This window comes from Giraffa tippelskirchi, chromosome 3, assembly GCF_054371585.1.
Source record: "Giraffa tippelskirchi isolate mGirTip1 chromosome 3, T2T-mGirTip1v1.2.pri, whole genome shotgun sequence".
In the NCBI taxonomy this organism is placed as follows: Eukaryota; Metazoa; Chordata; class Mammalia; order Artiodactyla; family Giraffidae; genus Giraffa; species Giraffa tippelskirchi.
Genome location: NC_137277.1, coordinates 42,482,678 through 42,509,447, shown reverse-complemented (window position 1 = coordinate 42,509,447; position 26,770 = coordinate 42,482,678). Strand labels below are relative to the sequence as shown.

Sequence of the window (26,770 nt, the reverse complement as noted above, 5' to 3'; positions counted from 1 at the left end):
CAGTCAAATAGTTTCTTTTTTTCTAAAAGAGTGATTAAAGAGAATTTGGTTATTGGATATTCTATTTCAAGGATGGGCTTCCTCTTGCTTGCAGCAAGAGGGATTTAGGTTAGACCTCAGGAAATCCACCCAATCACTAAGCAAACAGATTTGTGAGCTATTAAAACATGTATATAAGCACTCTTAGGGTATTCTTTCCTTGGAAATCTTTAGAAATAAGAAGTCCACCTATTTGGGCCTGTATAGTCTTACCTGATGGGCTTCCTAGGGGGCTCAGTGGTGAAGAACCCATCTGCCAATGCAGGAGACTTAGGAGACATAGGTTCAATCCCTGGGTTGGGAAGATCCCCTGGAGCAGGAAATGGCAACACACTCCAGTATTCTTGCCTGGAAAATTCCATAGACAGAGACGCCTGACAGGCTATCGTCCATGGAGTCGCAAAGAGTCAGACACAACTGAGAGACTGAGCACACACACTATCTTGCCTGAAGGCCAGGACCTCCCAACAAGCCTCAGGAAGACTTGTGGCTAGAGAGCAGGTAGAGTCTGAAATGGAGTTCTGGGCAGGGCAAATGAATGTAAGCTCCTGAGGGGAGACGGGAGGCAGAAGGCGGGCTGGATCTGTCAGGCAGGAAGAAGCAACGGGGACAAGGGGCAGGATTCTAACATGCAGGACCCAGTGGCATTTACATAACTTTGAATAATGAATAAGCCCAGCTCTGGGGCTTCAAGTCAGCGTGTTCATCTGCATCTTTATTAGGCTTTATAAATGATTCAGCTCCCTACCCCTTCCCCCCTGCCCCTGCCCAGCCTGCCCCAAGCATCAGGGTAGTTGATTGCTCATTATTTTAGACTAGGTTTGTTTCACCAACAGTCAGTGAGGCATGGAGCAGGGGGACACAGGAGGGAGGAAGAAATCTGAAAGGCGGGGCAGAGCGGAGGGGCGGGGTGGGGGGGCGGTGAGCAGAGGCAGGCAGACAGCTACAAGTAGAGATGTGGGCATAATTCTCTAAACTGCTCCCAGGGCCAACTTCTTCAGGAGAGAAAGGTTTCTTAGATTCCCCTAAAAGTGCTGGGTTCAAGTCCCACCCAGTCCCCGGTTTCCCTTAAATCTGCTGCCAAGCCCCCAGCAGACTTCTCTCTCAGCTCCAGTGCAGCAGGGAGCCACTTGAACAGCCAAATGAGAACTGCCCCCAGGGAAGTTCTCACTTTTTCCTGAGGCAAGAATTTTGCTATTTTCACACACACACACAAATCTGCTATGCTTGCAAGGCAAGAACAGACACCAGGCATATTAGGAGAGAAAGTGGTAGGAACAGGCCTACATGGTACATGAATCAGTAGAGAAAAGGAATTCTTGTGTCCATTGAGAGTTGAAACCCACCTGGAAAGAGGAGCCTGGAAAAAGACACACCTCCAGTTTAGGCATGTGAACGTCAACTGCTCTGGTCTATTTGCTGGAGATGGGAGAAGTATTTAATAGCCTGGATGAGGAGGAATTGGCAGGAAACTGGTAGGGGGAAAGGTAAAGCATTTCTCAACCCTGGCTGCACATTAAAACCATCAAGAGAGATTTAAAAAATATGATGCTTGGGCCCCACCCAAGGCCAATTAAATCAGAATCCCCGAGAGAGAAGGCCCTGGGCACAGGACTAGTTCTTAAAAAGCTCCTCAATGTTGTTTGAATCCTGATTTTTCCAGTAGTCACGTATGAATGTGAGATTTGGACCATAAAGAAGGCTGAGTGCCGAAGAACTGATGCTTTCGAACTGTGGTTCCGGAGAAGACTCTTGAGAGTCCCTTGGACAGCAAGGAGATCAAACCAGTTAATCCTAAAGGAAATCAACCCTGAATATTCATTGGAAGGACAGATGCTGAAGCTGAAACTTCAATAATTTGGCCACCTGATGCTTAGAACTGACTCACTGGAAAAGACCCTAGTGATGGGAAAGACTGAGGGCAGGAGGAGAAGGGGGTGACAGAGGAGGAGAAGGTTGGATGGCATCACTGACTCAATGGACATGAGTTTGAGCAAACTCTGGGAGATAGTGAAGGACAGGGAAGGCTGGTGTACTGCAGTTCACATGGTTGCAGATAGACACAACTGAGTGACTAAGCAACAACTTTATATATATATACATATAATTATATATAAATTAATTACACATATAAATAATATATAAAAATAATTAGTAATATGTACAAACAGGAAAATGTAAACATTGATTGGATATTTGATACTAAGGAATTACTGATAACTTTTTAATGGTGTGATAAGAGTATTGTGGTTACATTTTAAGGAGTCATTTTCTTTTTCTCTAAGGGAAAGACACTAAACAAATATCTTCCATGGGTGTGTGTGTGTGTGTGTGTATGTGTGTTTGTGTGCTCAGTCAGAAAGTGATATATCTGGAAAGTGAAAGTGTTAGTCGCTCAGTAGTGTCCGATTCTTTTCTAGCCCATAGCCTGTAGCCCTCCAGGTTCCTCTGTCCATGGAATTATTCTCCAGGCAAGAATACTGGAATGGGTAGCCATTCCCTTCTCCAGGGGATCTTCCTGACCCAGAGATTGAATCCGAGACTCCTGCATTGCAAGTAGATTCTTTACCATCTGAGCCACCAGGGAAACATATAATATATCTGGGGTCTGCTTTAAAATAATCCAAGGGTTTGGTTGAAGTGAGATTCATTCCTTGTTGATAACTGTTGAAGCTGTCTGATAGATAAAGCTCATTATACTATGTTTTTTACTCTTTGTATACAAAACAAAAACAGTTCTGTGAGCGTTTCTAACATACCGCAAGGTGAGAACCACAGAGTCAGGTACTCAGCAGGATGGGGGCTACCATGACACCTCAGTGGCATGACCAGCTTTAAAGGAGACCATGTTTGTGGGACCCTAAATGACAGATGAGAGCTGTGTCCTCCATAGCCCTATTCTTCAGGCAGAGTCGCGGGGACCACTTGCGGGGAACCACATCTGGCAGTTAGAGATGCACTGGGGTGTCCAAGAGCTCTGGCTTTTCCCCCAGGCCAGCACAGCCTCTGGAGACTCTAGAGCCCCTGTAAACTCTGAACATCAGGCCAGGAGGTTGGACCAAAGGGTGCCTGAGGCACACAGAGCAAGCCATCAACCCAACTCTTCTCTCTCAATCCCTGCCCTCTCTTGATTGACTCCACAGGAACCAGACCCCAGTTTCAGCCAGCAACCCCGCCACCCTCCCCCCATCCCACACCAGCCGTCACCATTGCTTCCCAGCGCTGTCACTCCCCCGACGGGATCATCTGCCTCTGTCAGGGAACATTAGCCCAGCAGACTTCATCAAGGACGTGAAGGGAGGCTGAACAAGGGGAGGCTGAATACCAGTGCGCAGAAGTACTGGCACCCGAGCAGCCACCCACAAGCGGCTGCCGGCGGAGCTGTCTGAGCTGCTGAGAGATTCGTGGGTAGCTTGATCTCATTTGCATATCACTTCTTCAACGAACACATTCACAAGAATCCCAGATTCTCAGTTTTCTACTTTCCCCGACAGGTTGGCTCTCCTCACACTTGTCCCTGACAGGGACCAACCATTCCCACGTTCTCCATATGCTCTTGGGAAATAAATTACCTTGGCTTGGAGCAAGGTATTTCCCTACCCCCGCCCGCCCCTGCCCTGCCCCTGCCCTGCCCCTGCCCCGCCCCTGCCCCGCCCCTGCCCCGCCCCGCCCCCGCCCCGCCCTCGCCCCGCCCCCGCCGCGCAGAACTCAACCCCGCCCCCAACCTCCACCGGCGGAACCGCCAGCTCCACCATCGCGCTCAGCTTGGGGCTCTATCTCTCTTCTCCGCTCCATTACCTTCCCCGATAGCCTCTAGGGTCTGGGGAGGGGAGAGAGTTGGAGGGGGTCTATTTAAGAGATTTTTGGAATCTGTGCCTGCGCATCACCCGCTGCCATGAGTTATTTCAGCGCCGATGTTTGTCTCGAGCTGATTATTCCAGCCCGAGAACAGGTGGAGCAGCCTGCGGTGGCTTATTCGTCAGCCAAGGCCATCTGTTCCCAACAAGCTGAGATTTGTAGCTGATTTCTACTGGGGAGCAAGGAGTGGGGGCAGGGAGGGAGATGAAGATCACCTCCGAGCCCTAGGAGACTTACTCCTCCCAGATTTTCTGCGAGGTCTGAACCCCCCGGTCCTCAAACCAATAGCTTCTCGTTTTCCTCAGAGAACTCACCGGTCACTTGACTCTGAAATAGCGAAAATACTTTTTCCTTAAGGGGCTAAACCTTCTTCGATGGAGTCAGGTATGAGTAGCAGGAATCCATTAGCCAGGCACAGTCTGGCCATTGAGTCATGTCCACCCTTACAGATCTTTTTTTTTTTTTTAAGTATGTAACTGTAACACAAATATGACCTTTTTGATTCTCGGCTTCTCCTCACCCCACTCCATCACTGGTCCCTGCATCAACACGTGTCTCGTCGTCTAAACCTGTCACCTGCAGGGCTTCAGGCAGCACAGGAGGCTATGTCTGGAGGCTCTTCTCACCCCTCCCCCGATGCTCCTCTTCCCTAAATACCCTGTTCAAGTTCCACCCTCCAATCTGTTCCTCTTCCAGCTTCCATTCGCAGCCATGCCAAGAGATGCCTGCTGCTTTAAGAATGGCTTTCCCTGAGCAAGGGAGCTAAGCAGTTTCTAAGCAGCTTTGCCACATGGTTTACCCTCCACGGCTACTATTTCTATCTATGCAGTGCTGGGAAAGACACTCCTCTTAGAGTCACACTAATATGACTAATTGGGGGCCTTCTTTAGTTTCTGACACATACACATCTGTACTGACTTAAAAGTGAAATTGTATGAAAACTTTTATTTCAAGCACAGAGACTTCATCTAGAATCCCACGTGCCCAAATAGAGCTATTTCTAGTTTTCAGAAGTCTCATCTAATATTTATTTGTGTTTTCACATGTACTTTTGTCATGTGGACATGTTCCCTTAGGAACCCATTCACAGAGCTTCAGACTGCCTCACTATTGAGTTGGTTTTCTAGGCTTATTTTGCCAGTTTGAGGGGGCAGGAGCTCCTTTTCTGTTATTAAATCCTTCCCAGTGGCTCAGTATATGGTCCGCTGGAAGGACCAGCCTCCACAGATGAGCTGCTGGGCACGCAAAGGCAGGTCATGGCCCCGTGCTTCTAGTGCACAGCCTTCCAGGGCACTGCCACTCACTAGGGCTGATCCCCCTTGCTCTCCAGAGGACAGTACTCCCGTGGGGGCCAGAGGCAGCCCTTTAGCAAGGATGCCAACCTGCAACTGATGCCAGTCCCCAGGATTAAATATGAGTCACGAGGCTTATTTCATCACATACAGTTTTATATTTGCCTGGTTATCAGTTGTTGACCTGTATTTCAAAGAGGTAATATTTCTAAAGCTAATGGCTGTATTCCCATACCAAGATGCTTTTTTTTTTCTAATTCTCCATTTTCAAATTCCTTAGTGTCCTCTCTTCCCCAAATCCATTTGCTTCTTTTTCTAATCTAGTCAGATCATATAGATGTAGTACAAAACATATAAAAAATTATTAAAATGTGGAAACTCTTTGACTCTTAAACCACCTCAAATATAATTTACCTGGGTAGTGTCAAAACTTAATATCTTTTTTGCGTTTTTTTCCGTAAAGCTGTCATAGCTGACTTTTGATATCTAAAGCAAATTCTATATGCACATTTAAGTATTCCTCTGGGAGATTTATGTCACTGACTTCAATTGGGAAGCACACATCCTTTTCGAAATCTCCCTCATGTATATGACCCATCACTGGAGCTTACAATACAGAAGACTCCATTTCTCTGTAAAATTCCTTCTAAATAAACCTAGCATCCTTGTTAACTCCAAAATGTCTATTGCTCTGAAAATCACTCCTCTCAGATGGAATCCCAGAGAATGGTCTGGATTGTTCCATTGTACTGTAATGAAATTAGATTGAGGTGCCTAGAGATTCAAATATGCATTCCAGGCCATGTGGAACATCGTTGGCTCGGTGTTCTTGAAGCACAAATGTGATCACACATAGGGGATGCTCTGAGAATTTTAAGGAGCAACATGAATGTGAGGTTGACATTCCCCCCCCCCAAATTGTCAGAAAGTGCTTCGTTCCTAAGGGCAGGCCTTGGTGAATACCAGGCATACAGCTACTTGAGAGGAGGATCTTGACAGCAATTCTTGGCTTTCTCGCCTCTCCCTTCATCCTCTGACGAGGCCAGTGTAGCTCGGGGACGCCTGGCTAGTTGCTGGAGCCAAGCTGAGGTCCCTGCTAGGACAGACGTCACCCTCCCTGAGCCTGTTTCCTCAGGGGACGGACACTTCACGGAGCTGTGACAAAGGTTAAGTGCGATTATGAAGTGCTTAAGCACTGGGGACATAGTTAGCGCTCACGTATATTGATTGAGCCCTCCTCATCCTCCGCAACACTCCTGACAGGCGATGCTGGTCTACATCAGCCTCAGCTCCCGCAGAGAACTTCCAAGAGCCCTTAAAAGGGAGGGAGACAGTACTATCGTGTTGTTGAGCGAGGGAACCGGTCCTTAGGCTTCTGGAACCCTTCAAGGGCAAAGCTGACTGGCTCGGTCCTGTCAGCGGCCCTTTAAAGGGCGTGGCTTCCGAAAAAGGGGCGGGGGAACCTCCAGACGGGGGCGGAGCCAGAGGTCCCAGGTTCCCGAGGCCAAGGTCATGCAAATAAAATATGAATATGCTAATATGCCCAGGTTCGACGAGAACAGGAGGGCGCCTGGAAGCGTAAAACGCGCCATTAGGAAAAGAAATGAAAAGAAATGAAGAGGACGCGGAGGCGCATCCGGGCTGCTGGACGGAACCAAGCCTAGAGAGCCCTCGCGCTGGGGGAAGACATCTGTACCCCAGCCCGCGGGTCTCGGGGCCCCTCTAGCTCCACCCGTTGGTTCCTCTGGCCCCTCACTGCAGGTGACGAAGAGATGATGTGAGGTTCTGTTGGCAGCATTGAGGGGTTCTGTACGAATCTAGGAACCAAAAGTTTCTTGCCAGTAATTCCACCTTGGTTTACAGATGGGGAAACTGAGGCTCACGAGGTCAAGACCTTTCTCCAAGGTCTCAGTGCTGGTGGCAGAAGCGTTCAGTTTAGCACTGGTTTTATTTTCATGAGGGTCTGTGGACACCACTCTGTAGGTGAAAAAAAGCAGTAACTCCAAATGCAGCAGAACTTAGTATATTACCAAGCATGTCCTGGACTGCCCACCAGCCCGAAGGATGTAGAAGAGAAGACTTCCTGGGGAAAGATGAAAGGCACTGGGGTGGCAGCCACTGGCAGGAGCAGGCAAGGACAAATTATCATAGGCTGGTCTGGAATAGGTTGCTATATAAGAGGTGATGAAATGTTACAACTTCCCTGAGAACCAGCTTGGAGGAAATGAAAGGGGAATGGAAAGCATGAAGGTTAGATTTAAGGCAGCACTTTCTCCCAGGGGTGATAATGGGGCACTTTATTCAGTGACCAGGGAAGGCTGTGGACTCACCCTGTCTCTCCCACTTCTGAGGCCTTTGGGAATCCATCTCCCTCCTGTCCCATGTGGGCCTGCTTGGAGGACAGGAAGGAATGATTGACTTTGAAAAGTCCCCATCACTCAGGTAGAAGGTCCTTCCCCCAGATGAGCCTCTTGGGCTCTTTGCTGAGGGGGAGGACAGCAGACACAAAGGCTCCAGGGCCCTGGGGTGGGGGTGGGGTGGGGGGAGGAAGCAGCAGTCATGGCATCTCTTGCAACATACTCCCTGCCAAATTGATTCAAATTGGCTTGGATATGAACATATGATTAAAGGAGCGGCGCGATTCATTTATCAGGAGAGATTAAAGAGCGGCATCTGCGCAGACTAGCTGGGGGACAATTAAGGAGCAAATCGCTAAGTGTCTGTGCCACCAGGCATGGGGCGGGGCCTGGGGGAAGGACAACTGGGATGTCTGCCAAGAGGACACAGGACAAAAGGAGGTAGTTGGGGAATCACCATGTGCTGTTGTTGTCTCTGGGCACAGACTGGGCACCATGGGGAGCCTCACAGGGCTTTGGGCGCCCCCATGCCTCTTATCCAGGAGTCAGAGCAGTCCCAGTGGTTGGAGATTACAGAGGAGGATCTAGCAAGGCGGCTTCGAGCCTGGCACAGGGACAGATTTGTTGCCTGTTTTGTGGGAATCACTTACATCTTAGGGACCAAGGTGACCATGAGCGTACAGGTGAGGGCAGGAGCTTAGAGACCTCAGAAGGCATACCCTGAATGAAGATGGGCTTGGATGGCCTTGCAGGTCCCTGGGCTCCCCTGGGGAGTTTGGTGTGGAGGGAATCGCTCCCTTCCCAGTCTGGAGCCCAGCACACTGGTCAAGAGGCTTCGCTGCATCTCGGAGAAGTGTTGGTCATGTGAGGTGATGTCCAGCTTCCCTGGACACCCTGCGGAGTTCCCCATCACCACCTAGCATTCCCTGCCTCAGGGCCTTTGCTTAAGTTCTTTTCTTCCCAACACACCTATACAGTAATATCTGTCTGTAGAAGTGCGTGAGTGCGTGTGAGCCAAGTTGCTTTAGTCGGGTGCAACTTTTTGCGACCCTATGGACTGTAGCCTGCCAGGCTCCTGTGTCCATGGGATTCTCCAGGCAAGAATACTGGAGTGGGGTGCCGTGCCCTCCTCCAGGGGATCTTCCTGACCCAGGGATCGAACCTGCATCTTTTACAACCCCTGCATTGGTGGGCAGGTTCTTTACCACTAGTGCCACTTGGGAAGCACAATCCTTAATTCAAGTGCCAGCTCAAAATACCAGCTCCTTTTAGACTTCCTAGTTCCTTATCCTCCTCTCTCAGTGACAACGTCTCCTCTTATAACATGCCCAAAGCAACTTCTTTGTTCTTTTATGTCTCATGTAATTATTTTCAAAGGAGTCTGCCCTAACCCTAATCCATGAGTCCCTGGAGGACAAACACTATGTTTTAGTCCTCTCTACTCACCCAAAAGGAAAAGGAAAGTGAAGTCGCTCAGTCGTGTCCGACTCTTTGCAATCCCATGGACTGTAGTCTACCAGGCTCCTCCGTCCATAGGATTTTCCAGGCAAGAGTACTGATGTGGGCTGCCATTTCCTTCTCCAGGGGATCTTCCCGACCCAGGGATCGAACCCAGGTCTCCCGCATTGCAGGCAGACGCTTTACCGTACTCACCCAAAGCTTGTACATATTAGGAGGTGTGGTACATATTTTCTGTGTCTAACTCCTCTACTAGAATATCCACTTCATGTAGGCAGGACGTCATCCTGCCCCAGCATTTAGAACAGTGTCCAGACGACAGCCAAGCAGTGATGAAATATTTGACGGTTGAATGAATGAGCAGATGAATAATACATATTTTCTGACTTGAACAGATCCCTCTGCCCCAGGCCAGGCTATCAGAGGTTGATGCTGGGACTTTCTCTCAATAATTAATCAGAGGCCCGAGTCAGTGTGGGTGAGCAGAGTGGGGATCTTGCCTGTAGGTAGCAGTGACTTTTGTCACACTAGTTCCTTGGAAGAAAAAATGCACCAAGCTAGCTGAAAGCAGGAGTAAAAGATGTGAATGACAGAAATGAACATGAAGAGTCAGCAGTTAAAAAAACAACCTGGTAACTTCACTTCTACTGCCTTCTGTATTCAACCTTCAGGGCAGTTTCTTTCATTCAAGATACAGCCACATCACACTTGACTCCCGTTCATTTTGGGGATGACTTCCCCCCCCTTTCCCTTTCTTGCCCCTTTCTAGATGGCTGACATCAGCAGTAGGCCTGTCTGATACCCTTTTTTGCCTACTTGTCCAAACCAGGGGAGCCTGATTGACCAGCTGTAAATACTTCATGCATGCAGGGATTATAACTGGTCATATTACAAGAGGTAGAGGAGGAGGAGGGTCATTCGTTTCTTGCACTTTTGCATGAGCTGCCTCTCAGCTGTCAGGGAGGGGACCAAGTATGGACTGGGACATGAAGGCAGAGACTGAGCAGGGTGGAGAAGCCAGCACACCCAGCCTATTCAAGTTGCCCTGTGGCCCAAGGGATTGGAGGTGAGAGAGAGTTCTGCCAAGTATTGATCAGGAAGTCATCTTTGGGACTTCTCTGGTGGTCCAGTGGTTAAGAATCTGCCTGCCAATGCAGGGGACATGGTTTGATCCCTGGTCTGGAAAGATTCCACATGCTGTGGGGGACCTAAGCCTGTGTGCCATGACTACTGAAGCCTGTGTGCTCTAGAACCCATGCTCCGTAACAATAGAAGCCACTGCAATGAGAAGCCTGAGCACCCCAACTGGAGAGTAGCTAGCCCCCACTCGCCACAACTAGAGAAAGCCCGAGCACAGCAACGAAGACCCAGCACCACCAAAAATAAAAAAGTTTTAAAAAATCTAATAAACATTTGCATCCTTAAAAAAGAAGATAGGGTTTCTGTAATTGGCAAGATTTAACAATCAGAGTAACCTCAACATTCCCAAGTAGAGGCCAGGGTAGGACAAGACCTAGATGGCTCTGCCAACCTGAATTACAATCCTCAGGCTTTCAAAACAGAAGGGAGGTTGATGTCTTTCTTGACCAGTTCTCTCACCCACTGCCTCTGCCTGCTCCAGATGACCTGCCATAGCCCTCTGAGTGGCACTGGTCTGACATGGCAGCAGGTCAGAGGCCAGGGTGAGTCCCCCAGGTCCTCAGCAGCATCCTCACTCTGCTCCCATGTGCTGACCCTGGACTTTACTGAGCCTGAAGGAACAGGAAGGAAAACTGGCAGCGCCAGGAGAAAAAGGACGTTTATTTCCATACATCAGGTAAAGGGGGAGGAGAGCACAGCCCAATGAGTACAAACCAATTGCAGGAGAGAAGAGGGGGACAGCAGATGGGAGCGGCACCAGGCACTGCCCTTGGGCCCCCAAGTCTGGAGGTGTTGGTGGGATGACCTTTGCGGGGGGGGCAGCTAGGACTGTCAGTCCCCATGTTGTCATGTCTGGGATAAGTGTGTGTGGGCAGGGCGATTAGAAGAAGAAAAATGACTCAGGCTCTGGTCTCAGGGTGAGGACTTGTGTCTAATACACGTTAGTACTGACCAAAGCCTCCATCTTCAGTTTTTCCAGTCACAAGCCCTCCACCCAAGGCCTTCCCTCTCAAGTTGAGCTTGTGATCCAGGCGACTTGGACTGAGGGGGAGGGAGGCAGTGCTTGGATAAGCCCCGAACTGGCGTAGGTGGAGCAGGTTTACTCTTAAATAGGTCATTGCACATAACACACGGATGAGACGAAGAGGGGTGGAGGCTGGAAGTTCCTGCTGGTACGTCCACACCCGTCTGTGTAGGCTTGCTCAGCTTGAACCCAGAAGCACCTGAGAGTCCCTCCCCACTCAGACTCTTTTAAGAAGCTGGACCCAGCTCTGCTTACCAGTCTCTCCAGCTGCACAGAGAAAGGCCTGCTCTCTGAAGAGTAAAGATGAAGCTGAGATTCCTCTAGTCATTCCCGGTGTGGGGAGGCGGGCCAGCTGCTGCGGCAGCCCCCCTCCCCCTCTCAGGGATACAGCTGCGATGGAGAGGTTGGGTATTTAAATTAAAAAAAGTAAATAGACAGCAGGCACTGAGAAGAGAAAGCCCTCGCCCCAAGCCAAGGGGGAAGGAATTGCTGTTTCCTGCCCCAGACTCCACCCCATGGACCCAGCAACCCGAGAATGTCCCAGTAGGCAATCTGTCCACCGTCCCTGAGCGGGGCGCTGACATGGAGGTCAACCTGCTGGCTCCGTGTGGTGCCAAGCCACCTGCCACCCACGGTGGCCCAAGGCAGGAGCAGAAAGTTCTCTTTTCAGAATTGCTCTTCCCTCCACTCTTCCACGTGGAGATGTCAGATACCCACAGCCTGGGAAGCCCCCAGACCAAAGATGGTCGGGGGTTTCCCATGCAGATCTGCAGTCGGATGGGGGAGACCCATGCCCCATGAGAGAGGCACCCGTGGCAGCAGGAGGCGGTGGGTGGGAGGGGTCCACACCACTCCCCTGGGCTATGCGTTGGTCTCTGTCTGCTTGGCCTCTGTGTCACTGTCACTCAGATAGTTGTGGGAGTATCGGGGCCTGGAGGTGCCGTCGAGAAGGTCGTGCTCATCGTCTGAACGGTCAGGGGCAAGGGACTTCCAGTAGCTGGTGGGGCTGCAGGGAGAGAGAAATGAGGTCAGAGGAAGGGCACTCTTTACCTTCAGCACCAAGGCCTTTAAAGGAGGCCCCCCCCCCAACCTTGTCACAGCATTCCCCCAAAGCCACAAATTGAGAAATAGAAGCCTTCCCCAGTTCCCCCAGAAGATATTCAAGAGTAGTGAGAGGAAGGACATCTCTTTGATTCTGAGAACTTTCTACAACTTTGAAAAGCAATGCTGAAGAGTGGTGGGTCTCGAACTTGAACATGTGTAACAATTGGCTGCAGATCCCTCTGTTCTTTCCCCAAGAAGTTCTCATTTGCTAGCTCTTGGGTGAAACCCAGGAATTCTGCATTTTCAACTCCTTCTCTGGAAGATTCTGCTACAGGCAGTGCATGGACTACATTGACTTGGAGGTCTGGTGATTACAGGACTACAACCTGCCTTAGTAAAAGGTTACTCCCCAAAAGATTCCTTCTAAGGAGAGGCTTTCCCCATTGAATACTCCCAGATCATAACCCTGCCTCCTAATGAGATTTTCCTAAGGGCGGTGAGAATTTCTATCTTTGACCTTGATACCATCTACTCACAAGAAATGGAGACTGAGGATGTAGGAGCTGGCAAGACCTCTGTTTCAGGGTGGCAAAGTCATCCCTGTCTTGGTACCACAATCCAACCCCATAGTTTTCATCAGGCCACTGGGAGCCTTGCCCTCTCCCTAACCAAGGTATGAAGAAGCATTTCTCCCTTGATGGAGTAGACTCATGGCATCCAGCATGGATGGGATCTCACTCCCACTTCTAGTCACCTTCTCTTTTTTATCTTTTCCAAAGCCTTAGAGCACCCTTCCCCTGCCCCTCCCACCTTCACTTCCTCTATGATTCCAATTGCACTGTAATTTCAGCACTGCTGGAGAAAATGCAGTCCAGGGTGGCTTCACCCCTACCAGCGCCCTGCCCTCAGTGGGCCCCTGCTTGGGACTCCCAGGAACACTGTCCTGCTTCCAGATCCTAGAGAGCTTCTGCTAGGATAAACAGGAATCCTGTGATTTCAATGCCTACCATTCTGATTTAAGGATCTGAGGAAGGCCCCTGTTTAACTAACCCTTTCAGAGATCTTGTATCTCTAAACCAAAAGAGGAAGAAAGAAAGAACCACATTTTCCAAGAAAGAACCACATTCTCAGCTTTTCCAGCTGTGGTGAGGAAAGGATTTGATCGCTGAGTATTTCCTGTATGTGACACACTGTCCCAGGCAGGCTGGATGTGCTTATTCTTTACCACATAAAATGTCATGAGGAAGCTGGTTCAAAGAGACAAGCAGCTTGCCCAAGGTCACACAGCCAGTATGTAAATCTGAACCTGGGACCTTAGACCTCAGAGCCTCTTGAGGACTCCACCTTGTCGCCAGACCAATGACCTGAGGAGAAAACAAGACGAAACTTGCATTCTCCCCACTGGCCTGGGTGAGAGCCCCGGGTGTGTGTAAAGTCTCTCTCTCTCTGCCCCTGGGGAGAAGGAAGAGCCTGATAGAATACATGTTCAATTATGCAAAATGGTTCAGGAATGGGGCAGCCTGGTTAATAGTTATCGTATGTCTCATGAATGAATTACCATTTTTAAAGGAATCAGAATAGCACAAAACACATTTAATACAAACTAGACTGAACATAAATGAGTCTTACTTGGATGGGCCACAGGCACTTAAGGACTCTGGGGTGTCTCAGGGACAAAATTATAAAGCTCAACGAGGACTGTGCAACATAGGAAAAATTGGGGTCATTTTAGCTTTTGGATTGTTTGAATTCTGAACTAGTGGGAGCCTGATTTTCTTTTCTTTTTTTTTTTTTTTTAGACAGAACTTCTGGGCACCCAATGCTAAGGTCTGCTGTTGGGCAAAGGAAGGAACTGGCTTTGTGGAAAGACAGCAGGGTTATTTTAAGGGCAAAGGAGGGGGTGAGGTAGATGCCAGGGCTAGGACCCGGATGCAAGTGGGGTGCTCCTTTCCTTCCTCACACCTCTCCTCAGAGTGGAGCTGCAGCTCCCACTTCCATATTCCTGGGCCTGCCAGGCAGACACCTGGATGAATGACAGCTGGGTTTCAACACCATTCCATCCAGATGCTGGGAGCAGTGGCAGAGGCAGCTGGGAGGGGTGGATGCCAGGCCCCTCTCTCCCCTGCTCCCACCTTGGATGCTCCTTAGCCAGTTTCCTTTGTAGCTTCTGCGGTCACAGCTGTGACCAACAGCAGGTAGCTAGCCCCCTTCCCCAGGGCAAGAGTCAGGGTGCAATTTGAACATTTTAACCAAATGGTTTCAAACGCTTTCCTTCCCACAAGCCAGTGTTTCCTGCTCCATGCTGTCACAAATGATTTGGTGCACAAGCTAATTCCCGCTGGGTGAGCCTAGGGTGGCGGTCCCCTCCCCTACCCTTTGCTGTGGATGCTTTCCTGTTCAGAAGTCTCACAGGTCCCCATCACCAGGTGGGAAGCTAAGCCACTCAGCCCCTGCCCCAACTCTTCACAGTTTATTTGCCCAAAGCCAGTTCACCCTGAGTCCAACTAGGTCCTCTCTCGCCCGGCCCTTCTCTTGCCAGCTCTGTCTTGGTTGGTTAGCTTCTGGCTTGGTGCCCACTCTCCCCGCAGTGAATCCAATCCTTGTTGGAGGTGGTGGTGTGTAGGGTTTCAGGACTACTTTTGTGTTCCTGGTGGACAAAAAGAGCTGTGCTGGTGGCTGAGGGAAGAAACAGGTTGTATGTGTTTTTGTTCTTGCCAGCTCAACAGTGACGACAGACTGAGTCACTGGGGTCTGCAGTCCACCAGTTGCTGGGCAGTGTGGGACGGCCTGGCTAGGCCAGTGTCTCCCTCTCCAGGTATTAGTGCAGTGCTCAGAAGGGTAAAGCATCTGCCTACAATGCGGAAGACCTGGGTTTGATCCCTGGGTCAGGAAGATCTCCTGGAGAAGGAAATGGCAACCCACTCCAGTACTCTTGCCTGGAAAATCCCATGGGCAGAGGAGCCTGGTAGGCTACAGTCCATGGGGTCGCAAAGAGCTGGACACGACTGAGTGACTTCACTTCAGAAGGGCCAGGCCCCCTCTGCTTTCCAAACCTCCCCTCACAGCCCATCAGCTGACTTCTTACGCTGGGGCAGTAGGGCATTCAGCAGGGCGGTTGAGTGGAAAGCTGTGATGGTCACAATATCATGACCCCTGCCTTTTCTCACTGTGGTGCTGACAACAGCTCCCTAGAACAACTGAGATGCTTCCTGCTCTCCCAGAGCATCCTGCAACCATCTGGCACAAGTGGCAAGCCACAGAGCAGGTCTAAGTCCAAGGGCTTGGTTCTGGAGCAACTCAGGGCCCACAGAATCTGAATTGGCCATGAGCCTGCTCTGGGTTCAGGTTCCACCTCACCCATGCTGTCTCCCCAAACCCATCCCATCACCATCTCCAAGCAGCTGCAAGTAACATTCGCTTTCACAGGCTCCATTCCTTAAAACGAACTGGTCTCTTTTGGTAGAAACCAGCCCATGTCAGTGTGCTTGCTCAGCAGCTCCACTGCACAAGAGGCCCACAAGCATGCAACACATGTGTGTTAGTTCATGCATCAAGGAAACACTGCCTGTGCCTCAGGGGGGCTGCACTCTGGGGTCATACCTCCTGGGAAGCAGCGAGCTTGCCCTGGGAGGGTACCATGCCAAAAACAGCTTCATATAACCAGGGTGACCCAAATGTCACCGCCCACCAGGGAGACTGGCAACAATGGTATTCCAGTGAGTCAGTCTTTGCCTTTCTTCCGAGGTGGGGGTGTGGGCATAAAGGGTCTAATAGCCCGATCTTCCTTCCCACAGGGAGAAGGCTGGGGGAGGCAGGAGAGCCAGGAGGGGGCTGTCACTCAGCAGCTGCTAATTTCTACTCATTAAAACTTTACAAGATGAGCTAAGACGAGGTGACGCCCATGTGTGGGCTTCAGGTGGGAGGGGTGGGGAGAGAGTCAGGCATCTCCAGGTCTGCTGCAGGGTGCGGTGCTGTGGGTGCTGTAAGCCTTGCACTCTGAGCCTCGAGATCCATGCCAGAGGGGAAGATGACATCGCAGAGCAGAGGGAGAGCTGAGCCAAAGGCCCCTTAATTGCTGATGGCCACTGATGCATCAACTCACACCCGGGGGTCAGCTCCAGCCCTTTCCCGGGCCCAGCCTTTCAGGGCTGTGGGCAAAAGCTCTGCATGTGTGCTGCCAGGCCCATACAGGAGATATTACGCTCACGTGCTCTGCCTTGGGTCATACAGAGGAGTGGTTAAGGGTGAGTTGAAGAGACTCCATTCAGATCCTGGCAACATCACTTTCCAGCTCTGTAACCTTGGCAAATGACTCAACCCGCCTGAACCTCACCTTCTTTTCCTAGAAAATGGGCTGGTGATTAGATCTTTGTTTGGGGGTTAGTGTGAGGATTAAGTGAATAAAATACGGCAAGCATCTTAGGAGGGGGTGGTCCCTGGCTCAGGGTAAGGGTTTGCTAAGTGGGAGCTGTGACTTGATGTCACCAGCGAGTTCAGGTGATTGGGCTCAGAACGACCGACCAGCTCAGCTAGCCTCTGCTGAGGGAGCCAGGAGGCTCTGCAAGGCCAGGCTCCCCGGAGAGGAACGCAGGAGGGGCCGAGTGGTGGCGGGTGGGCCGAGAGCACGTTAGTTCACACCGAGTGGCACACGCCATGCTCTGCACTCCGCGCCGGGCGCCACCTACTGCACTAGTCACTCTCGGGCCGGTACAGGTACCGCATCATCAGGCTGTCCACCTCCTTCTTGCGCTTCTTCTCCTCCTTCCGGGACTGCCGGCGCCCCTGCCCGGCCTCCTCGTCCTCCGCAGCTGGGCCCTTCTTCACGCTCGAGCGGCTGTGGCCCGAGACGGTAGAGCCGCTGGATGAGGAGGAGGCGGAGGAGGAGGAGGACTCCGACTCTGTTCTCTTCCTTCTCGATTTGGACTTCTTCTTGCTCTTCCGAGAGCGCCCCTTCTTCCGCCGCCTGTGCTCCGAGGAATCTTCGGAGCTGGAGCTGGAGCTGGAGCTACTCCTCCTCTTGCTCCGGCTCTTCCGGCTGCCGCGGGACCGAGACACGTCTGCGGCGGAGGCGGAGCGGCGGATGCTGGTGGCTCGCTCTGGAGGGTCCAGCTGGGCGCTGCGGGTGCTCTGGATGCTCTTCCGGTCATCCTCCTCGGAGTCCGGCTCCAGGCTGCTCCGGTGGAACCCGGCGGGTTTGTAGCTCAGGACCTCGTTGATGGCGGCCTCCAGGTCTGGGTCCAGGTAGGAGCGGCGGCTGACCGGGCGGACACTGGAGCCCAGAGGCTCCTCTGGGGTGGAGGAGGCGGAGGCGCGAGGCCGGGGTGGCACCGACAGACTGCGGGCCAGAGATGACGGGTGGCTGTACTGCGAGTGCGCCTCGCTCAAGGCCACGCTGGCTCCATCGTCCCAGTCGTCCAGGCAGCTCCGGCCCAGGGACAGGCGGGAATCGGGGCTCTCCCGGCCGAGGAGTGAGGCCCGGCCCAAGGAAGGGCTGAGGGTCACCGACAGGCTGTCAAGCCGGGAGGTGCTGCGGCGGGAACTGGGGGAGCCCGACAGCGAGAAGCTCAAGGAGGAGCGCACCCCGTCCTCGCCGCCGGAGCCGCGCCGGGTGGCCGAGGAGGCCCGGCTGACCGGCGCTGAGACGGCCGAGGCCCGGTCCAAGTCTGAGCCCCAGCGCTTCTCCAGCCGGCTCGTGCGGCCCCCGACGACGCTGGAGAGGACTGAGCCACCCTCGTCCGGCTCCTCGGACTTTCTGCCGGAGCCCGGCTCCTCCTTGGGGCCCCCGCGGGCCTTCCGGGGAGGCCTCTCCGGGGAGGCCGGCCGCTCGCTCAGAGTGGTGAAGAGCGAATCCTCGTCCCCGGTGCCCCCGATGGAGTCCTTCAGGGTGAGCCGCTTTCGGTAGCTCAGCGAGCTGAGCACCGAGGCCGGCCTCTCCTCCGCCCCCTTGCCCTCCTTCCCCGCGGTGCTAAGGGCGGTTCTGCCATGGATAGATTCGGGGCAGTGGAGAGAGAGAGAGAATGAGAGAGAGAGAGAGACACAGGCATTAAACCCAGAGAATAAAGACACGGGGGAGGGAGGGGGGAGGAGGAGGAGGAGGAGGAAGGAGGAGAGCTCGGCAGCGGCTCTGGCAAAGTGGCGGTGAGCGCGTTGGAGGAAATGAAGCAAAATAATTTGCGTCAGTGTAAATAGCTTCATGGAGAATGTCATGTAAATTAGACTATTGTTCTATTTCATCACTTTTCCCCCTCTAAAACGTTTAGTTCAATTTATTTCATTGTCAACTACCTGGAGCCTGGTGCCACGCTGCGGTGAACGGCAGTGGGGCGGGGAAGGCGGCATTTTCTGCAATAACAAAATGTTGTTTGGCCGAATACATTAAACCAATTAGAGGGGGGCCGGCTGGGTGCTTGTGGTGAGCAGCTGGGCTTGGCAAGGGGCCTTAGGGGCGTTAGAGAGGGAATTGTGGTGTGGCTTAGTTGCTAAGTCGTGTCCCCGGACTCTCTGCCACCCCCTGGACTGTAGCCTGCCAGGATCCTCTGTCCATGGGATTTCCCAGGTAACAATACTGGAGTGGGTTGCCATTTCCTTCTCCAGGGGATCTTCCCGACCCAGGGATCTAACCCGAGTCTCCTGCATTGGAAGGTGGATTCTTTACCACTGAGCCACCTGGGAAGCCCTTGAGGGAAGACAGGGATTACTCTTTCTACCCAGCACATCAGCTGTCTCTCGGAGGGGGTAGAACAGTGTGTCCTGGGGGATCAGGATGGCTCTGAGTTGGGAGGGGGGAGTCAGCAGAGAAGTGATGGCAGGAGTGGTAGAAGCAGGGGAGCTATGCTGGCCAAGAGGTGACAGATGGGAATCGGAGGCCCAGATTTCCAGGGTAGCTGCCTGTGCCATCAGAAGACTGTGACTGGCCTGGACAACAGGGGAGCCAGTTTCTGCAGTGGATGGGTGTTAGCAGAAAGCATAGTGGAGGCCAAGTGAAAAGACCAGAGGAAGAAGAGAATGGGCAGAGAATGAAGTGTGTCTGCAGCTGTGATGGGGAGTCAAGGGGAACCGAGGCCTCTTCTGCTACTATTCCTACCAAGACCTCAGAGGTCCACAGCTGGCCCTGTCCAGGGTTGTGGGATCCAGAGTCCCCCTGTGCCCTGTTTCAGTCTTGATTCCAAGGACACAGACCATCAGGTAGTTCGATTAACATTTGTTGAATAAATGAGTGGGGATGAAGTTAAACCTACACCAAACCAAAGCCCTGAGCCTGGTAAAGGAAAACATTCCTTAGGCAAAATAATGGTGACGCAGACCCTGAGTAAGAAGAAACCTGGCCTCCTGTGCATATCCTATGTGCCTAGGCCCCCTCCAGGCAAGAAAGAGATGCAGGTGGCGTGAAGCACACCCTTTGGAATCAAGGCACTGCACATCCATCCCTGGGGCACGAAGTGGCCTTTGCTCCCAGCAAAGGCCACGTGCTTACCTGGAACTCTTCAAGCTGCTGTCATCAGAAGCCGCCTTGGAGGGCCCCTTGTTTTTTGACAGCCATGACTTGACACCGTCGACCCGGTCCTCCAGCTCCGAGTCCATGTCTGAGTCCCCCTCGCTGTGGGATGAGGAGCAGAAAGGTAGGCAAGGCTAGGAAGAGGTGATGACCCATGGTCCAGGAGGGAGCACCAAGTGGCAGCAGGTTTGTCACAGCGGAGGGTGGGATGCAGGGCGGCATGCGCATCAGTGAGTCAGAGAGAACAAGAGAGGTTAGATGAGAGCACACCTTTCACAAGGACCTGTCCCGCTCATCAGGCCACATTGTGTGACAGCCACCAAGAAGACCTTGGGGAGCACGGAGGCACCTCCACCCCACTTTCTGGGACAAGCTGCTGTTCAGCCGACCGAGAGCGACAGGGAGACCGTCCATTCGTCAATTATAGCTAAATGGCTCTTGGTTAAAAAGCGGAGTCAGGGGCCCTTCACCTCCTCCCTGAGGCCTGTTGTGCTGTTCTTGTCAGCCTGTTCCCCCAAATGTGGCTACAGCTGCTCCCACTTTCCATGACTTCACTGCAAGAGGGGGGTTGGTGGTGATGGGATGGAGAAGAGAAGGGCTTTATTATGACTTAAGTGAACTTGAACCTGGAGTCTCCTGGGCTGATGGCAATGCCAACCTGAGCACTACAGACCGAACCCCAGATCCATCCTGAAGCTCCCCTTGGCCTTTAAGAAACAGAGAAAGGACATGGAGGGGGCAGCAGCATTTTCCAAGGGGCTGGTCATAGCTTCAAGATTCAAGCTGCACCTGGATATTGGGATGGGGGGCACCCAGAAGTCCCAGGCAAAGGCTCTGTCTCTCCTAGCTCCTCTTCCTCCCTCAGGAAGCCTGTGGCTCTTGCTCCCCAAAGGCTTTTACTGGCCAAGCTGACCTGAGCCCTCTCAATAGCACACAGGAGTCAAATTCTGATGCTGAAATCATGGAGATTTCTTCACAAAGCAGCAAGGGCTTGGAGACAGCTTCTGAGTGAGAATGCTTCTATAATTCTGCAAAATGTCTGCTCACCATGTTCCCTGCTACGGATATGCTAGAATTTCTCCTTGATATAAATTTCCTTTCATCTGTGTCAACAGGAGCAGCCCCGTTCCTGAATTATGTTCTTGAATAAATAGTCACACAGGCATGTACACACACACACACACACACACACATGCACAGAGAAGAAACCACACCACCAGACACTGTTCTGGGGACTGTGAGACAGCAGGACTCGTGGGGAGGGGAATAAAGAGGCGTATTTTATGGGCTTCCGTCAAATACAGAATTATAACAAAAACGAGGCTGGCTGATGTCCCGGGTAAACAGGAGCTTAGTAGACAACCCCGAAACCGTTAATGCAAGCCCTGTGCCCGTCCAAGCCCAGCAGATTTACTGTGGTGCACGGGCCCCGTGGAACGCCAATACCTCCTGATTTATACACCCGTGCAAAAAACCTCCTTCTCCAGCTTCAGAGCCTGTAATTTATCGCCGCCGTTCATAACCATATTGATTGCCTTTAGAAAGGAGGTGCTGTATGCATCGCAAAATCTATGTCTACATGTTAAAAGTGTTTCTGTATAAATCTCCCTTAATACTGTGCTGTTTACTGCTTTCATTAAGGTTATGGCAATAACAACTGTATCTCTAAGTAAATCGAAACATTATTTTTTGCCCGCCTTAGCATGCGCGCTCAATAACTTGGAGCTGGGGCCCAGAGCTGCCGAGGGAAAGACCCACACCACCACTCTACCATCAGCAGGAACCGGGCTAGGACTGCAGACCCTCGTGTGCCTGCATGAGTGCACACTGGTGTGTGTGCATGCGCATGTGTGCAGTAGTTTAGAATGTGATCTGAAATGCGCATTTTATCAGGCCTCGAAGCTCCAACAGCCCAAGGATGGCAGGGCTGGAACACACAGGGGACAGACAGTCACAGGCCCAGAATACGAATTTGCCTCCTTACATTCAGAGCAGAGAATGAGTTGAGAAGCTGGCCTGCCTGCCCTTGCCTTCTCTTTAGTTTCAAGCCTATAGAGGATGTTTGGCTTCTTTTCCTTAAATAATCAGGCCCGTAAACAAACTCCAGGGCCAGGCCGGCTCAGGGGGCAGTTGAAATTTTAAATGGTCGGAATTAAACCTCGCGTCAAATACAATTTATGTCCAGGCTCATGTGCTATTAGTTAACTGGGAGCCGAATCGCAGGGGAACAAACAAACGGAGACAGAACGGCGGGGGATATTAATTGTGTGTGACAACCGGGCTCCAGCGGCCCTCTATCACTGTTACACACTATTACATTTATCATTAGCTCTCACGGAGTCCTTTGCGCTGCCGCCAGCCCATCCTGGCCAGGGGAGGAGGCCTGCCAGCAAGAGAGATGGGAGGGGTGGAAACCCAAGGCTGCCCTGGAATAACAACCTCCAAAGACCAGCCCTGTTGAATCTGACAGAGGATCACTTTGATCTAATCCTCCTGAAGGCGCAAGCATCTGCACCTGCTGTCCAGCTCCCACCCAGAAAGAAGGAAACGGAAAGGGGGTGGGGCTACTGGGCTCCCCCCACCTGACTGACAGCTCTGGCACCAATGCCTGGGGCCTCCTTCTGCCCGAGGAGCCCACGGGGAGAGTACAGTAAACACAGCTGGCTGTGTTCCCTCCCCTTGCCATGTAGAGCCTGCCATCATCCACGGCTGCTTGCTTTCTCCCAACAAGTAACTGTTAGATGCCCCTCTCCTTCTACCCTGTCTGCCAAAAGAAGGGGGCGGACCTTTCAAAATGAAACATATCCACTTCTTTCAGGCAGGTCAGGCTCCAAAGGATTTCTCCAAGGATGGGGAGAAATCCAACCCGGATCTTTCCCCCCAGAGAAAGAGGCCAGAAAGTGGCTACCCTTGGTTTCTGAGGGAGGCGAGGCCGAAACCCAGGAAGGCAGACCGTGGGGACCACCCACTGAGGCACAGCTCTCTTTTCTGATGGAGCATCCTGCCGACGGATGTGGGGGCCAGGAGCCTCCCAGGCGAAGCACCCTCATGGCCTGCCCTCTACCTCTGATGCAGGCCCCGGCCTGCCGCCCTGCCTCCCCGCCTCCAAGGACAGAGTCAGCCCGGTTAGCGTGAGAGACTAGCTTGAGGAGGAGTGGAGATCACTGTGTGTCCACATGCGACATGCAGCACAGCAGGAGCCCGGGGTTAGGGGTGGTTAGACACCACGCGAGGAGAGGCAGAGAGCGCGTGCGCTCCAGTCCTCACGGTTTATTCTTTCTTTTCTGATACTTTGTCACCATGTCCTGCAAACTGGAAACAGAAAGAAAATGGTGGGCAAGGGGGCCAAAAGAACACAGAAAAGTCAACGGGCAAACCAGGGTGGACCCTTCAGCCGAGGACCCCCTCTTCTTCGGCAAGACAAAGTTCTGGCTGGCTGAAACCAGGAGGTAGGACAGTGCTGTACTCAGAGGTAGGCTCAGGTTGCCTAGGGTACCACTTCCCTGCCCCAAAGGAGCAGCTCCCTGGACAGCCCAGGAGCAGGATGGAGTCCCAGCCTTCACGCAGGATGGGGGCAAATCCCTGGGCAGGGGCATCTGCCCAGGGCAGCCTTAGGAGCTTCTCCAGGACCTGACTCACCCCTACTGTTGGTCTGCCTGCCTTGTGACTGCCTCCTCAGCCTAAGACCACAAATCTCTCTCCTAAACCTTTCCCCGGGTGGGTTTTATGAGAGAAATTCTCTAGCACAGTAACAAGGCACCACAGCCCTTAAATCTCTGGTCTCCCCAGAGTGGGGCAGGCGCCATCAGAAATGCAGCTAAACGGGGGAATAACTCATCTTGAACAAGCAGAGCTGGAGAGCCAGGTCCTGGGAGGCCCGGGGAAGGGTACAGGAGGACGTGGGGACGGCATCTCACATGAGCCCCACCTTTCCAGCACTCAGCCGCCGCTGGACGGGGGTCTGTGCTGGGGTCTGGCAGTGAGGGGAGGGTGGGCAGGCAGCTCAGTGGCGGGGAGACCCAGGTCGCAGCTGTTCTACCTGGTCTGGAGGTGGTCAAGAGGGCCTCCGAGCCGGCCGCAGTTGCCACAGAGGCCCCTCACCTGTTGATGAGGTCCTCGTTCTCGTCGCTCTCCATCTCGTCCTCAATGGCGGCCTGCAGGTCCCCAATGCGCTTGAATGCTAGTTTCAGATCAGCCTGCAGGCTCTGGTTAGCAGCTTCCAGACTTTCCAGATCCATCTCCTAGGAGGGAGAGGGGGCAGTCCAGTCCACAGGAGGGCTGGCGTCTCATCCAGCTGCCCCAGAAAAGGCCGGTTTCACATCTTTCCGGGCCAGGCAGCAGCTCTGTGGGTGCCGCAGAGAACCTGCAGAACCTTCTCTGCTCTGGTGTGGCTGGGCTATGGGGGCCTGGCCTCACCTGAGGCAGAGACTGGTACCATCCTCCTTAGCCCCTGGCCCACCCTCAGGCTTCGTGGACTGTCTGTCCTCTTGGCACGTTCTCATCCCTCCAGTTCTCTAAACCATGGTTTCTTTGCAGCCCACCTCCACAAGCCCAGGGTGGGGAGGTGTGTGTTTAGCAGCTTCTCAGAGGGCTGCTGGCCTGCGGCCTCGCGGGTGAGGGGTGTTACCAGTTCATGCTTCTTGCGGCTCGCCTCAGCCTCCTTCCTGGCGAGCTCGCCCATCTCCTCCTTGGTGTCCCTGAGCTGCCGCTGCAGCCTCTTGTTTTGCTCCTTCTCCCGGTTCTCAGCTGCCACGCGCTGATCTCGTTCCTCAGTCAGCTTCTCCATGTTTTCCTTGAGCCGGCTGGCCAGGCTCTGGACAGGGCAGTGGGAAGAGAGATCCATCAGCTGGGCAGAGAGCAGGGTGTGGCAGAGCTCTGGACTCAAGTGGGCAAGTACTACTAAAGCCCCGGGGGGCGGCTCCCTTTGCCTTTCTGTAAAAGGGGGAGAATAACACCTATTCCTCGGGGGTCTTTTAAGGACCGAATAAGGTAAGCGATGTGACAGCACTCTGGAAGATTAAAGGTGCCATGTCATTATCACCACCATCACCTAGGTCGGAAGAGAGCTCTGTCTAGAGTCCACACTGACGCCATGTGTGGGGCCCCCACAGGTAGCAGGGCTTCCTCCAGAGACCCTAAACCCAGAAGCTCTAAAAGTGAGAGCCTGTGCTCAGAGGCAAATGACTTTCCTGAGAATTCTGGATTAGGAGGAGACTAAACAGTCATCACATGCCAAACGCAAAGCCATCCCTCTATACCTGACGAACCTCTCTTTCCCCAGAAACTTGAACACATTTCCCCTCCCAGGCCATAGGACGCCGAGCAGAAAACAACCTGGAGATGGGGGCAGTGTGAGGGAAGCACCCTGCTTCTGGTCCTAAACTTGGTTCTGCCACCGACCGGCTATGGGGGCTCTGCTCTCGGCCCCTAGCCTCTATGTCTTGAAAATAATAAGAGTGCTAGGCTATATCTCTAAGGGCCATAGATGTTTTAACATTCTGTGCATCTAAACCACGATACTGCCTGTTTGAGCTGAAGGCAAAATGAGAGACAGAGCTGAGGAAAGGGACTGGGACCCTCGAGAAAAGGAAGCAAGTACTGCAGTCTGTTCTACATCCACCAGCCCACTGGCCTCCTCTGCCCTGTAATAGCTTTGGGGCCTGAGGCAACCTACTTAACTCTTTCTGTGTGTACACCGTGGACCAAAATATTACCAAGGCAGAGCACGGACTGTTACTAAACTTCCTCTAACTCTCTCTAGCTCTCTGGAGAACTGTGACCTTGTCTTGGGAGGTTCAGCCACGTTTTCTTCCTAGGTCAAGGGTACTAATGCCCTCCGATGCCCATTGCCAGCCTGGTAACGGTCACCTGGTTCCATCCCCATCCTCTTTCCTGCTCCATTGACTCAGGGGTAAGGGGGAAGGAGGCAGGGATGCTCAGCACCCACACCATGCACCATGAACACACTTTTCATGGAGGCCAGTCAGTGCTCAGATGATGTCTACCTGCTCGAGGTGGAGGAAATGAAACAGGGAGAGAGGGGCGTAAACCCAGAGAGATCACTTTGCTGGCCTCTTTCTTCCTACCTGCTCTGTTGGAAAGAAAAGCGCTGGAGCATGCAGGCTTCGGGAGAGTGGAACCGAAAGGATTAAATGTGGAGGATGGAGATTATAGTTAGGAGGAAGGAGGGATGGAAAGAGAAGGCGGGGGTGAACAGAAAAAGGAGAAGGGTTAGAGGGAAGAGAATGAAAAGTAGAGAGAGGGGATGGGGAGAAAGGAAGAAATAGGTCAGGGTAAGAAAGGGAATGAGATTGGGGAGAAAACAGACTCGGAGGGAGAGGGAAAAAATGGGGCAAAAATGGAGGAAAATGAAGAGGGAAGGAGAAAGGCAGAGACAGCAGGCGTGGGGAAAATTGACGGAAAAGGGGAATAAGAAAGGGAAAGAGAAAGAGTGGGCAGTGAGATGAGAGGACAGACTCCAGCCCTTGAAGAAGTGGCGCCATCCGCTGCATATTTATGACCCTGCCGGAGAGCAGAGAGGGGACCGACGGGGGGAGCGCACGGTGGAGGAAAATACGAAGACGAAAAGCTTAGCTGCTCTGGTCCCTTGGCAGAAAGCACGCACGGAAACAGAATGTAAAGCAGGCAGGCTCCGCGGTGCCCAGAGAGCAGGCTGGGCGGGCGGGGGAGAAGGCACCCGCCCTGTCAGCTGGCCTGGCAGCTTGGCAGGGGCCTCCGAGGAGCGGCCTCAGGCCTGCCCGGCCCTGCTGAGCATGCGTGGCTTCAGCTGGGGCCACTTGGACCTTCCCCACTGCGGAAGGAATGGGGGAAGTGTGTGCCCACCTCCAGCCGCTTCACTTGGGTCCTTTCAAACTCCAGGCGTGTCTCCAGCTCCCGGATCTTAGCTTCCTGCCTGCTCACCAGGGACTTGTCCACCATGGACTGCTCCAGGAACTCCACTTGGCTCTGCAGAGCTTGTAGCTGAGGGGGCGGGGGCAGGAAAGGAAGAAAGAACTGAGCCTGGAAAGGGAAGGGGCAGGTTCTGTCCCCTCTTCCCCCCTGC

General features: G+C 52.7%; 1 protein-coding gene across 19 annotated transcripts in view; it reads right to left on the bottom strand.

Moving 5' to 3' along the window:
- Positions 1-10,784: 10,784 nt before the first annotated feature.
- The window catches only part of MYO18A (myosin XVIIIA), a 100,723-nt gene continuing 84,737 nt past the window's right edge, over positions 10,785-26,770 (bottom strand). For 10 of the 19 annotated variants that reach the window (XM_081580277.1, XM_081580270.1, XM_081580273.1 and 7 more), the window contains 7 exons: positions 26,551-26,688; positions 24,335-24,520; positions 23,809-23,948; positions 22,975-23,019; positions 19,687-19,809; positions 16,898-18,189; positions 10,785-12,174 (listed from right to left, as the gene is read on the bottom strand). In XM_081580277.1, the coding sequence (XP_081436403.1) occupies positions 16,902-18,189; positions 19,687-19,809; positions 22,975-23,019; positions 23,809-23,948; positions 24,335-24,520; positions 26,551-26,688 (1,920 nt within the window). In that variant the 3' untranslated portion in view covers positions 10,785-12,174; positions 16,898-16,901. Of the gene's footprint in view, positions 12,175-16,897; positions 18,190-18,497; positions 18,555-19,686; positions 19,810-22,974; positions 23,020-23,808; positions 23,949-24,334; positions 24,521-26,550; positions 26,689-26,770 lie in introns of all 19 variants that reach the window. The other 9 variants (XM_081580282.1, XM_081580279.1, XM_081580283.1 and 6 more) reach the window with 3 other exon arrangements.